At 37.7% G+C, this 14,706-nt stretch overlaps 1 protein-coding gene across 2 annotated transcripts; it reads right to left on the reverse strand.

The window, feature by feature from the left end:
- Positions 1-348: 348 nt before the first annotated feature.
- Positions 349-8,051, reverse strand: LOC121358101 (carboxymethylenebutenolidase homolog). 2 transcript variants are annotated; one of them, XM_041476011.1, is made up of 7 exons: positions 7,817-8,049; positions 5,726-5,769; positions 5,175-5,397; positions 4,309-4,416; positions 3,081-3,223; positions 1,841-1,932; positions 349-843 (listed from the first exon to the last, which is right to left on the reverse strand). In XM_041476011.1, the coding sequence occupies exons 3-7, from the start codon at positions 5,387-5,389 to the stop codon at positions 664-666; spliced, it is 738 nt and encodes a 245-aa protein (XP_041331945.1). In that variant the 5' UTR covers positions 5,390-5,397; positions 5,726-5,769; positions 7,817-8,049; the 3' UTR covers positions 349-663. The 2 variants fall into 2 exon arrangements, with proteins under 2 accessions (XP_041331945.1, XP_041331946.1); XM_041476012.1 differs by lacking the exon at positions 5,726-5,769 and having other exon boundaries at positions 7,817-8,051.
- Positions 8,052-14,706: the final 6,655 nt, after the last annotated feature.

Genomic DNA, 14,706 nt, shown 5'->3' on the forward strand with positions numbered 1-14,706 from the left:
ACTACGAGAAATGAAGGATTCGCCGCAAGATAATTGTGAAATGATGTGATTTCCTCTAATCTCTTAACTTCAGTCTTGGTTCCCAACTTTTTGCAGCTCCCTTTCTGTTCACATACATTTCTTTCCATTGTCTTTCCCCTTCCCTTTACTAGCTCTCTTTTCATGAATTCTGAAGAGGATGTTCTGTTTCCAAGAAAAATCTCCCAGTCTTCCAACCCAGAAATAAATAACAGTTAGTTACCTAATATAGTTTAGGTAAACAATATTTACCGAAAATCTTGGAGCTAAAAATCCCACAGCTAAACAATGCTGAACACAGCTTTAAGGAGATAACTTTTCAGGTGTGGGCAGAGTTTCAATTATTTTTAATCATGTTAATATTGATATAAAAAAATTAAATGCCAGAAAATATTCCACATGAAACTCTAATAATTTTAAGATATATAAGATCAGTGTTAAAAACCTTCTTTACATTTATAGCTTTCAGCATTTGAAAAGCCATTTCTAAGCCCCTACTTAGAAGGTAAGTGCAAATACGTAGTGTTATTGCAGAAGAGTTTTACAAAATAGTTTTATGATTGTAAGAACGTTTTAAGTAATATAGTCTGTATTATTTTCTGATTTCCTACCACAATTGATTTTGTTTATTGGCATTAATTTAACCTAAAGATATTTATTCAGCCAGTTGATCATATCCTTTCTTCCTTCCTCAATATAAGGTTTATCTTGAGGATTGATATCTTCTCTTTTGCGATGCACAAACCCATGTGTCTGTCCAGGGTAAATTTTAACTTCATAATCAACTTTACAGTTTTGTTTAAGCTTCTGCTCCAGCAAGGTGACCTGTAACACAGAACATTCTATGTTGGCTGAGTACAAAGTTACCACATTATATATTTACAATCCCAAAACTGTCCTCATTTTTTACTTTTCTGAAAGACAGACATAATTTATCCTTGCACTGTTTTCTCTTCTACTAATTTTATACCTAAATGCATTTCTGTTACTGCACTTGCTTTATTTAACTAGGCTTTTTTTTTCCCCAGTAAAATACCAGCATGTGACTGCATAAAATGTAAAAAAATATTACATGGATTACTATTAATACCTGTAAAGGTGAAAAACCTACTGGTCAGCATCATGAGAAGGTTATCATGTAATGAACACCGTATGAGTTGCTGCTGATAGACCACACATTAAAAAGACTGGGGCAAGAGCTTGAATTAGAAGTTGAGGGAGGAAGGGCAGAGACAAAATCAGCAGTTCAAAGTGGCTGGAATTTTTGCTAGGAAAGTTAAAGCCAACATCACTCAAAAACGTGATTCCCTTTGATCCCCTTAGCAGATAATCATCTTTCTCCAACCATTCTCCACTCAGACTGCAGAGAAAGGCTGTTGTGACAGAAAGGAGAATCTCTGCAGGACAGGGGAAAAAGGAAAAGGATACCACAGGGTCTTTTTAATTCTCCTACAAGTGATTCCATTGGAACAGGCAGATTTTATGGACCATTGGTGTTGCAGCGTGCTTTAGACACATTGGTATCACTAAAAATGGTCTCCTATCTTAAACTTGTCGGAAGGCTTTCTCTGGATTCTTGCGCTTTTCCTAGGAACTGAAAATCACCCAAATTTTCAAACAGGAAGAGAAAATCCTTTTAGTGTAATGGTAAAACTTTTTGATTTGGGGATAAACAACAAAAATTTGTGTAGAAGTACTGTAAGAGTTAGTGAAAGAGAAAGGAAAGTACAAATTAGTTGCCTACTTTGTGTTCATTAAAACCAAATTACAAAACAAGCATGAAAAGCATTAAGAAGTGAAATATCTGTGATGGGAAACTCACCTGTTCCAATGGAATAATGTTATCCTTCTCACCAAAAATGAAGAAGGTAGGATGCAGCAAACTGTGTTTGTCCTCAAAATGGCTGATCACTCCTAAGGAAGAAGAAAACATACATACAACAAGTTATGCTACCTAAAGTAGCTAAAACACTACAAAATCTGTACAATGAAACTTCCAATACATTTTCATCAGTTACAGCTGATCAGTTTGTAGTGGAATTTAACACACTCAGTTTAAAAGTCCTTTTTGTTGTTGAATGTTTGCAATGTCATTAAAGACAATATCAGTTGTGTGAAAAAAAGAAAAACCAGAGACCAGTTCTGTGGGAAAAAATCAGGAAAGAACTGTTACATTTGCCCCATTTTTGTGGCTTGCTTTAAGCAACTGCTATTGACCACTGTCAGAGACAGGGTTCTGTGAGAGATGGACACTTTGGAACTGCTCACTTCTGGCCTGGGAAGACCATTTTTAAGATAATTGTTACTATTCATCATTCCACATAGATGGTTACAATATCAGTGTACATATATTTACATTGATATGATTTCATAACAAATTGACATTGTAATTTTGACTATTCAAATGTATTTGAATAAAAGTTACAGTAGAACTAACCAGCTGCCACCCTGGCTACTCTTTTCATTCCTGAGATTATTACAATAAAAAAGTAAAATATTAGCAAGTAACACTGTTGAATGGACTCAACTGATCAGCTTATCAGTGCAGCAAAACAATCCCAATAATCTTTCTGGAAAAATATGTTCCATTTGCTTTCACCTCTAATTAATTTAAGTTGGTCTGAGTTCTGTAGAAGTACAGAATTTAATAAGAAAAATATCAAAGGCAGCACAAATGCATTGAGCAATGTGTGAGACTACAGGGTTAAAACAGAGAGCTAAAAATGGGTTCTATTAGTAATGAGGGATCACTGTCTAAAAGATGCAAAAGATGTGCCTAGAAGCCCTTTTGTCATCGCCACAAAATGAGTGAGGCCATGGCATTTGGCACTATGTTCACAGTTGTGATCCTTGTCATGCCACTCTTTAAATACATAGATCTTGCTGGGTACGCCTAAGTGTAAAAATGTGAATGTGCAAAATCAAATCACTTATAGATTATTTATAATAAAATCACCTTGTTCCACTAGAAGTCACACTGAATTTTGTTCCAGCAATAGCCCTAAAGAATTGCTTCCTGCACTGGTATTCTGCTCAGAATGCAGCAGGTATTTCAGGCTTACCATAGAGGGACACTCCGGTCTTTAAATGAGGATTTTTCAGCATCAGATGTTGCACGGCCGCTCCACCCCAGCAAAACCCAATGACACCAATCTTCTTCGCACCACATTGGTCCTTTAGATACTTGAGGACGACATCAACTTCTCTGAGACATGAAATGAAAGTGAATTAAGGCTCTGCTTCTCTGGACTCTCTGGTGGCTGCTGCTCAAAGTCTGGGTGGGCATCAGTCTGCTTCTGGGACAAAGTGACTGTCTTTGTATCACTCCTGGTTTTTCTCTTTCCCTTACTTATCAAACTGTCTTTATCTCAACCCATGAGTGTTCTTGCTTTGTTTCCCTTATTCTCTCCCCTGTTCCTCTCGTGGGAGTGACTGAGTGGTAGTCCAGATTGTTGGCTGCTGGTTGGGGTCAACCCACAATACTACTTTACTATTATTCATTTCTAAAATACAAGACAAACTCCAGTGGAGAAGAAAAAGGAGAAAATCAGTCTTCCTAGATAATTCTTACTAGGACATGAAGTGATTTTATGAACAGTAGTCCAATTCATTTCACAAATAGCAGTAGTTATCAGATAGGCGAACACAAATAAAAGTTTGAGACCCACAGCCAGTCAAGAGCATCCTGTTATCGCAAATGTGACTTCTATGCAAAACATCTCTCACAAGGATGAAAAATATTTTATAAAATTGCAGAAGTAAATTTCCAATTTTTTTTTTTTTTTTTTTAAACCAGCAGTTGCTTTATGCAATCAAGGTATGTGTCAGATAAAAATGGGAAAAATAGAGAAAAGTGGGAAAGCAGTATGCTTTGAACTAGCTGTGGTCTGATGGGAAGCAGAAGAAATGTTCCCTCATTACACAGTGTTTGCATTTGCACCCTATCTAAAATCTATGGAATTTGTGCCTTCCTGAGGGATCCAAGTGGCCAGAGTGAGCTGCATTTTCTAGCCTTTGCTTGTTCTTTCCTTTTCATTCATTCATTTTGCTTCTACTTTCTGTACAGACAAACACTGGGAACTTTTATTCTTCAAATGTCTACTTTCATCTGTAAAGCACCACTCACATAACCATGAGCTTGTCCCATGAGCTGCATGAAATTTGTATTTGTGGACATCCAGCTATATTTGACCCACTAATAATTTAGGATCTAATTTTACATTTTTACTGAGGCTAAAATTCCTATGAGATACAGATGTCCCCTTGGTGGACGAGGAACAATGGCTGTACTTGTCTATTTTGCCGGCATCTCGTGTTTTCACCCAGTCATTGAAAGATGCCCAGTCATTAGAAGGTTTCCAAGCTTCTTGTCCCACAAAAAAATCTGGGCAGATGGCTCTGCAAGAAAAATGAGAATATTTTATGTCCATGAAATAATACTGAAAAAGAATTAAAGGGAAGGCCATATGTACTACACAACAAATTCTTTTGCTGAATACATAGTACTTAACACACACCAAACCCTCAAATAAGTTTCTACATCTAATAAGGAGACTTAGTATAACTTCCAGTTACATTTTACCCTGTTAAAATTCATTACTTATTTTGATAAATAGTTAACTGCAACTGAAAATCCTTGGTGGTTTCCTACCAGACTTAAAAAAAGGAATCCAAAACCAAACCAAAGAAACTACAATTTACATGGAATGTTTAGCCTCGAAGGAACACTAACCCACTAATACAGGAAAGAGGATACTCAATATGCTTTTCACATATTTGAGAATTTGTTTCTTTATTTGGCATAAGCTAGTATACCTTCCCTTCACAGAAAGGTCTTCAGCTTCTTTGGCATTTTGACCACAACAGCCAAGTTGCACAGAGGAAGCAGGCTGCTACAGGCTTATGAAGGATGAAAGATGCAGAATAAGAAAATTTTCTGTTTCTCCCCTCTTCTTCTGAGCTACTAACTCATTATGGTAAGACTACTCAATTATTTTAGACTTCTTTCACTGTTTTAGCAGTAAGCTCCTTGGAGAAAGGGGTAAAGAAAGACTGTGAAATTATTTGTGCTTGTATGCTTTATATGAAAAAAGTAACAGTTCGTTCAACAAACTTTCCTATTAAAAAGACCCTTTGAAAACAGTAGCATTTCTTACATGTATCCATTAGTTGTTAGCATATCAGCTATGTATCTGGTGTTTGGGAGCTGCCATCCAAATATGTCGTGAATCACAATGACAGCCCTGTCGGTGCTGGCAGAAGGTTTGCAGACGTACGCCTTGATGTGCCCAACTTGAACCTCCTGCCCACGGCCTCCATAGTCAAACCTGTCTCCAATATCACACGGGCAGGGCCTCGATTCATTGGCCATGTGTGATACTAAGGAACAAAAAACATTCAGTAGTGAATACCAAAGCATACCACACTGAAAAAAATCAGAAGACAGCAGTATCATCAGCTGTTGAATTTTTTAATCATTACAGTAATAGGGTGAACATACTCATTACTGTTTGATCTAAAATGAAGAATTAGTCAATAAAACCCATTGGGTTATTTAACGTAAGTAAGATTATTGTTAGAGTTTCTTATGTTATGGAGTCTCCAGCAGGGACCTGGTACATGCTAGGATTTCCATGCCCTACAGTGAGTAGTACAATACAAATAAAATTATGAGCAAGCAGCAAGGCAACCATCACAAACTATTTACATAGCAATGAAGGCAGTCCTTCCACTCTTCATCATGTGTATTTCCTGTCAGGAATGCATAGCTTTCTTTAGTAGACAGTAAAGGCTTAATACAAGACTCAGCATTTTGAAAGAAAAAACCAACAGCTACTGTGTAGAAAGATATAACTACACATAGATTAAGCATTATATTTTCGGGACTTAAAATATTACATAGCTGACATTTTCAGTGTCAATAAATCCTTTTCTAAGCTGCTGTAGCCTCAGATGTTGCAGATTTTTGAAGAAGGATACTTCGGAAAGATGCCAAAAAAATGTACCAGCACTGAACATAAAAAAACTGAATTCCTAAAGTTGAGCCAAATCTTTTATCAAGAAGGTAAGAGTACGATATGGTTAATTTTTTTTCAAACTATTGCTTAAATGAAAATAAACAAGTAATTCACAAAGGTCAAAAAGTACCAACAGAATCTAACACACCTGTAGGTAGCTCCTGGGACTCAAGTTAATGATTTTCTGCCATCAAGCTTATGTTAACCAACTGAGTGAACAGACCTGACTAACTCCTTTGAATATTCACAGAGCATCTACAAATGATTAAAGAACATAGAAAGAATTTAGATAAAGCTTTACCCAAGCTCTCTACAGATAAAACATGTGTATTGCCATAGAAACTTTGCTAGTAAAGAAACAAGGACCTTCAAACGTAACTGTGTCAAAAATACAGAGAGAAATAGTAAAACAAAAAGTAAAAAGTTACTGAACTGTCCCCGGACAATTGGGACTTAAAGATTTGTGGCAGAAAAGGGACAGGTTTAGGAAAGCCAGCAAAAATCTTGGCAGCCAGAAAATTTGGACAGAATTCTAGAGGGCAATATATTCTGGATTTGCAGACTTTAAAATTCAGAATCTCCCAAGCAGTATCACCAGGGCTAGATTGCAGATATCAGGAGATTTCATTTTGGCAGATCAGTTGAAGACAAACTGTGTCATATATGAAAGCTGTACTATCTCTGGGCACACATCTATATGAGTATTCTACCTTTTCTTTTTTAAATAAGCCACACCCATAAGCGTCCTTTTTTCTCTACAGGTTGTGGTCTCACATATCGGACTTCTAATTTAAAGTATGTTTACCAGTAAAAAATGAATGAATAAATGAGCATATAAGGCAAAACACAGTGCAAATATATGATAGGAAGAAGTTCATAACTAATTTTTCATTCACAAACTGTTTCCTTTTGATTAGACTAAATCAGAAAATACAAGAAAACCAGGGATTAAATATTAAAGAAACATATACTTCAGAACTCCAGAAACACAACTATAATGCCCTTACTGTATGTCCTCAAAGGCTTTAAATGAAAACATTTCATACTAGCTGATAAAAAGTAAATCAACACACAGAACATGAAATATTTAAAGATGTAGATATAGTCACTGATGAAAACATCTCCAGATGCAGGACTGTGAGGGATAGCATTGGCTTGTATGGTTTATAAGCCATATAGACTTGCAAGCTCTGTAGCACAAGCAAAACACTTCAGTGTTTCTGCATCTGCTGTCGTACATACAAACAGCATCTCTTTCCATTCCTAAGATGCTATAGAAACATTGATTAAAAATTAATTTCCCCCTCTTACATTTATCAAAGCTATTATTTTAGGAGCATCTGAAAACCCACAGCCGTGGTGTACCACCATTTCCTCCTGCAAGCACTTGAGAATTTACTGGAAGACCAAACAAGAATTAATTTTCAGATACTTGAATCTAGAGGTAGTAAAAACATAAAGATATTGCTGTGTGGCACTGTGTGCTGTAAACACACTCTCCTGTGTCTTCCTCCTCGAGGTCTTCCCCACCTCTGGAGGGAAAATAACAGGTTTCTGAACCATCATCTCAAAAAGAAAAAAGGAAAAAAGAAAGACAAGGAAGAAAGCAACCCCCAATTTCATTTAAATGAGCTTGCACTCTGCCTGCAAATAAAATGAAAGTCTCCCGAATATGCTGAGTCACACCTCGCAAGCACTTTTTCTACGTTTCTGAGGGGAAGAAAAAAAAAAAAAAAAAAGCACCAGGGTTTTTAGAAAAGCCCAAACAGACCCGCACATACCTGTGGCGCTGCGGCTGTGCCCGAGAGCAGAAGCAGGATGCAGGAGCTCAGCGTGGCTGAAGTGGATCCCCAAACAAAGTGCTAACTCCCGAAAGGAAAGGGGAGAACGCCAGGATCAGCTTCCTTTAAAGGAGTTACATAAGCCCTGCCTTTATCTCGTGCCACACCGGGTGACGAAGGCCGCTCTTTTTAAAGCTGCGCGTTTCAGTCATTTCTCTGTCTCCTCCGCGGGCGGGCTGTGCTGCCGGGGCTGAGCGCCGAGCCCGCTTGTGAGCTTACACGAAATGGTATTCGCCCCCGGAGGGCTTTTTCTTTCCGTTTCCAAAACATCTTGATGTAGCTGAACAATCCACCTAGAAAAAATTTTTTTTTCTTTTTTTTTCTTTTTTTTTTTTTTTCTTTAAAGATTGTTTCTTTGATTTTAAATGTTGGTGTCGAACCACTTTTAAACACTACATTGGCATAATTAGTTCCTGAGACTTTTTATCCATGGGTAAAAGTCATCTTTAAAGTCATCAGCAGAGTGAGGTAGTGAAGTAGAAATGTCATTTTAAAGCTCTATACATGACAAAGTCATACACTGCAGGAAAAAATATTTTATCTTCAGAATGAAAATAAGTAGTTTTTAAGAAAATAATAACTTTCTAGATTCCTGTACCTCTATGCTATACAATAAATGTTTAAAATACAGACATTTTTTATCCTACCACAGGATATTTTATACATTTTTTTTCTTTTTCATTTTTAGTCTCTGGCTGGCCCTTTTATCCTTCCCATTCTCCTGATTTTCTTTCTATGGGATTATTAGGATTATTTTTTAAAGACCTTTAGCTACATGCTTTTTCATTTTTAGTCTCTGGCTGGCCCTTTTATCCTTCCCATTCTTCTGATTTTCTTTTTGTGGGATTATTAGGATTATTTTTTGAAGACCTTTAGCTATATATATTAGCAATCCAAAATTCCCTGTTTCCTCAGAGCTGCATCTATGAAGTAGACTAAATGGCTGCTAGTCTAACACACTTTTGTCTTACAGTTTAGTCCTCATATGTAAGGTGTTTTCTCATATTCTAAGTAATTTCATTAGTGCTCTTTGTTTGCAATCCCTAAAATAAAGTTAAACAAATGAAAAAAAGCTCTTCCAAGAATTCCAGAGCAAAGTCATAAAGCTCAAAACCCAGCCCTTTTGTTTTATGTTTTTTTGGCTCTTCCCATTTGTGCGCCACAAATGATAGCCCATAAGGACATTAGGTACTCCATATCAACTTTAGAGAACAGCAGTCAAATAAATAGGAGAACAATTGTGAGTTTTCATCGTTCCCAGAAAACAAAAATGGCAGCAATGCTTGCAGAACCTTCTCTCCACTAGAGCTGTTTAACCACATTTCCACCTTTCTTTTTCATGTGGAAATAATTCTTTATACATAAGACTATTCCACTTTACCTTAAGATTAAGGTTAAACTTTGGAAACTAAACTGCTTTTGATTTCCTATTGTTTCGTGTTCCTTGATAGGCAATCCATGCTGATTTTTCACTTAGAAGTCAAAACTTAATTCAATGCATCCTCGATCTCTGTGCATGCATTTGGCTGCACTTCACAATGCAAACACTCACCTCTTTCAGATCTCACATTTCCAGCTCCTACTCAGAGACTTACAGTTTTATCATGAATATTTGGCTGTACTTGTATGAACTATAATAATATATATAATATATATTACACATATATTAAAAATATACGTATATAAAATACACATTTATAACGTAACTATGATAATATGGTTCAGTAGCTATCTACCCTTTCATTTCACAAAAGTACTGCATGTCAGTTTGGTTTTTTTTTGCTTTTGCTTAGTCACAATGTTAGTGTTGCAGTTCACATGCCATTCCAGAATTTATGAATGACTGCTGTTCTCTAAATAGATGTCCTGATTGTCCTTTCCCACATTAACAAACCTTCTAATGCTAATGGAACACCACTAATGTGGAGTTATCCGTGTTTGACACTGGGGCAATTAAGGCACAATACACTTCCAGACTTCTGCATTCTTCTCCAGGAAAATATGTGTTATGACAGTAATGTGGAGTTATCCGTGTTTGACACTGGGGCAATTAAGGCACAATACACTTCCAGACTTCTCCAGGAAAATATGTGTTCTGACAGCTGTATCACCCAGGAAACAGCTGCATTTATACATTACATATAGGTGGTGTCACACAGAAATCAGCAGTTAATCAGCAGTTTCAGGTCAGAATTCTCTCAGTACCTCCCCATGAGAAAGATGGAGGACCATTAGCAGCATGTAAAGTAGGAACACCTTAACAATCCCATTAAGAGAAATACAGGTCATTATTATTGTTGGCTATCTTTACCTGAGAGACACCACAATAAATATTTCTCTGATGGTATATTTAATTTGAGAGACTGTCATTAGTAAAATTAAGACTTCCCTAAATTACATTTTTCTCCCCATTTAAATGGTATGCAGTCTTTATCTGTAGCACTGAAAAGGTGAAAAGGGACATACACTCATATTTGGTTTTCTTATAGCTTTAGAAGTACCAGCATGATGAAGATATGAGGCATCTGCGTTCAAACTAATGATCACGAGCCTTTCTCCCTCTTTAATTATGGGGCATAATTAAACCGTGGAAGTCACAAGGTGAGCTAGTGCTCAGCAGTTCAAGCAAGCTAAAAGGATCTGGCAAATCCACAGACTCTTGGTCCACCAGTGGCCATTTGACACAGTTGCAGGAGTGGCATTAGAAATTTCTAGCTCAGAAGTCCCCTGAAGCACAGGTTGCCAGGATGTTTAGCAAGGGGGGATATTCCTTACTGCTGGCCACAAATGGAGGATGGGTGCTGAGGAGGATACAATCTTGAGCTGATGAGACGTGGAGAATTTTGTCATATCACTGACAGAAAAACTAGGGAAGATACATCATGCAAAAACATGGATTGTTGATATAAAGGTCTCCTCAAGCCAGGTCTTATAAGCTCTTGGAGATCTATATCACACCTGAGATAGCTCAGCCACCTCAGATGGCATCAAATCAGGAGGGTGGCTTCTGTGGCAGTGCTGGAAATAGAAAAGTTTTAATAAAAAGCAAAATAACAAAGCTCTACAGAGAAAAACCGAGCCAAGGCAAGAGGCTCTTGCTCCTGGTAAAACACCTCACAAAAGTAATTAGTTACTTTGTTTTCTTCTTTTTCTAGTAAATTGCTTAGGCAGAACTTTTTGGCTTCTGTCCAATTTGCTATCCTTAAGTTTGAGGTGAAGTCCCCAAGGTCCTATGAGGTGTCTTTTTACCTAACTGAGGAGAGAAACTTCTGGGGTTTTTTTTTTCCTTTTTAAGGAGACAAATGATAATTTTGTCACTCCGTCAACAGGGGGCACATCCCGACAGATTGTTTTAGAAATGTGAGATTTCTTCTTCAGGCAGCAGCCATGGTTGTAAGCATCACATTAAAGTGTCCTGTCTGCAGATTGCATTGCACACTTCAATTCCTAGACTGATCAGTTTAGGAGTCTATAGTGTTTCACTGAGCCACAGGGAATACAAGAAAGTAGAACCCCCTCTGAATAATCTTAGGCACAAATTGTGTGGTCCCTTACATCACCTGCTAAACACACATCTGCCTCCAGGATACAAGTCCAAAAAAGCTTCATGTCTCTAAATGAGCTTCACCAAGCTATGTGTTTGTGTTCCTAAATTTTGGGCTTGTGATTTATTTGGAACATAGATGAACAAGGGCCATAATACATAGATTAATTTACCTTTAGTCTAACTTCAAATATTAATATGAATCTCAAGGAACTGGAAAGTGTTTCAAAGCATGTTAAAGCATTACATCCACTTTTGCACTCAGATTCTAGAAATTTTGTTAAAAAGAGGCCTCCCAATTGCAAAGACATGGACATAACAAAGGCATTTTCTGTATGTGAAATATATGGCAGTGCCACATACACTATAATTGAACAAAAAGCCTCTAATAGACACATTTGGGTGCAATTTGGCACATCCTACATGGTTTACAGGTTCTTAGGACTGATAGAAAAAAGTGTCATACAGCAAAGAATAGGTCCCTGAGTAGAGTGATCCAAAACAGCAGTGGAATTCTGACGAAACTTTTCTATTTGGGTTAGTAACCATACTTTTACAAAAGAAAGAGACTGTTAAAAATATCTAGAGAGAGATATTTCATTCTTTGCCTAGGTTACATTAGCCCTTCTATGTCTAGTTCTATTTTTCTGCTTGTTTTTTTTTATCTTCAAGCACTATTAGGAGGCTGAGTTTTAACTCACAATTTAGGATGGAAATTAAAACATGCAGAAATCAAAGATGATGGAGGCTATTAGCATATTTGATGAATTGGAATTAAGTAATCTTTTTCATCAAAAATGCAAGATTTAAGGTTCATGAGATTGACTATATCATCAGAATCTTTGATTAGTCCTAGAAAACATGAAAACAAAATCTTCAATTGACATTTTAGGGGAAATCCAGACTCAAATAGAGCTTTCTGCTTCTGCAGTGAGAAATTTTCATATCTCACATAATATGTAGCTATACATACTAGCTTTATTTTGAAGCTACTGGTATCATGGCTCCTCAAAACATACCTTTTTATAATAAAACACTTTTTAAATGAGATTCTGGGTATAGACTGAATATCTGAATTAAGGATATCTTCTGAATTAAGGAATCAAGGACATCTTCCGTGCATGCAAGCTTGAGTTCTTTCAAACTGACTGGGAAAAAACAATGTTTCAGTAAGCAGTCCGAAATGTACATTCTGAGAACATCAGGAAAGTGCAGCTCAGCTATCCCAGCTTCTTGAGCAGAGCACAAAAGGAAAGCTGGTGTTAAAATATCTGCAATCTAACTTTACAGAGCAGCTAAAACAAAAATAACACTCTCTGCTCCTGGGTGAAGTTCTGGCTCTGCAGTATGCAGAGCAGTAGTAAACAGGAAAAAGGAAACTAAATTGGGAAAGTGACCCAAGGACAACATGTATGTCTGTCCAGATCCAAATTAAGGACGTGTCTGCTATGACCCTTCCAAAACTAGGAACGAATAACCTCGCCACCCTCTTCTTTGCATAGTATCCTTCCAACTCTGCTAAAAATATCTCTCTTCATCAGGTTATAGCCTCATTTGAAAAAATGGTGCTGCACCAAGTGTTTAGGCTACACTATACGCTTGTGCGTGTGTACCTGCTCGTGGGACATTTTTGGATTTACCTACCATAGAGAGATGCACTGGCCTTTAATTCCAAGTGAGTGATCACCAGGTGACCTACATCAACACCACCCACTCAAAAACCCATGACCCCTAATTTCTTTGCACCACGCTGCTCCCTTAGGTATTTGAGTACAGCATCAGCTTCTCTGGAACATGTAAGGAAATGCAAATTGAGGAGCCATGGTAAAACCAGTATCTGAAAATATGAAAATACAGAGGTGCATATATGGCTGTCACCATATTATGCTGCTACTATATTTTCTTCTGCGTACTTTAAATAATTAATTATTTCAGGTAAATGTTAGAGGTTGCTAATCTGACATCATCAGAAAGAGGAAAAAGACATCTCAATGGGATTCAATAAAAAAAGCAACATAACTACATCAAAGAAAACCTAAAAGGATGGATTGGAAAAGGATGGATATTGATTACACACCTACCTAAGAGTTAAAAACGCCTACCATTCTGGGAGAAGCTGGACCAGTTTTTGCTTTGTAAATTTTGATAGAAAAGTAGTAAAAACCTCTCTAGAAAATACTACTTATTAGCCAGTGAAAATGCTGACAATAACTGTAAGTTGTCATCTGGGATATTTGTTGCAGGGAAGTCAATGTAACAAACATGGTAGATGTTTTCAGAACCTATAATGTAGCCTGAAATACATTTTGCTGTGCTCTGAAAACACTCGTTTACCCCTGTAGTATAGGTCACCATGCAGAGACAGTAAAAAGAAAGTATTGGTGGGAGCCGGGTGGCATTTCAGGCTTTTATATTACCTCCAGGCTGCTCCCAGCCCCAGTTCCTCACCCCTTTGGGCACCAGTGAAATTCCCCAATAAACCAGCCTCGCAAACACAACATTATCTGCCAACGCACAAACACACAACAAGCAAATTAAGTGCCAAGAAATTCTTTCCTGACTGGAGCTGACACTTGAAACGTGTGAATTGCCTGTAAGAAATGCCAGGCAGCACCCATCCCTGCCTTCCCATTGCAGCAGACAGGGGACAGATTCCAAGCTAAAAAGTTTCCAGGACAACTGACCCCTGTGAGACAGAAGCACTCTGGAAATGGTCCAGTTATGTCTCCCATAACCTTCTCACCAAATAGCCAAGCTCAGCAACGTTCGATGCAGCTACTCCCAATAATCCAAGATATTTGCTCTCCCAGGAAAGTTAATTAGTTTGGCCTCTAATTAGTCTGACCCCTTCTCAGGGTTGTCTTGCCAGCAGTTTCCCTCTCTATTATTAAGGCAGCAGAGCCTGCTAGTGACAGGTCTTTGCTGATAAATGTGCGGGCAGTGCTGCACACAGGAGGGGAAGATGTGATACTCCTCCTGGCTCCCAGCTCCACATTTCCTAGGGAGCCACTGGCCCTCACTCTGCCTGACGATGCAGCCATCACCTCCCTGGGGGCAATTACATGATGCTGGGAAAGTTCTCCGGCACAATCAATAACTCCTTTGTTCTTTCCATACAACGCCTTAAAGGATCAGTCTGTTAAACTCAGTGAGACATCAGATCACAGTTATGGTTTCTCATTATTTGAGTCAATGAACACTTTTTAACTGGGCTTTTTGAAGCAGAGGAAGCAACTTTTGTCAACAGCAGATGACAAAAATTCTTCACCAAGCCACTACTAAGAAA

The sequence above is a fragment of the Pyrgilauda ruficollis genome, unplaced genomic scaffold, assembly GCF_017590135.1.
Source record: "Pyrgilauda ruficollis isolate IOZ18807 unplaced genomic scaffold, ASM1759013v1 scaffold37, whole genome shotgun sequence".
Taxonomy (NCBI): Eukaryota; Metazoa; Chordata; class Aves; order Passeriformes; family Passeridae; genus Pyrgilauda; species Pyrgilauda ruficollis.

Bases quoted from the DNA above. Each gene is read 5' to 3' on its own strand.
- LOC121358101 (XM_041476012.1), bottom strand. From the start codon at position 5,389: ATGGCCAATGAATCGAGGCCCTGCCCGTGTGATATTGGAGACAGGTTT. The intron at 4,417-5,174 runs GTAAGAAATGCT...TTTTTCTTGCAG, and splicing joins CTAACAACTAATGGATACAT to AGCCATCTGCCCAGATTTTT. The intron at 1,933-3,080 runs GTAAGCCTGAAA...CTTCTTCCTTAG, and splicing joins GACCGGAGTGTCCCTCTATG to GAGTGATCAGCCATTTTGAG.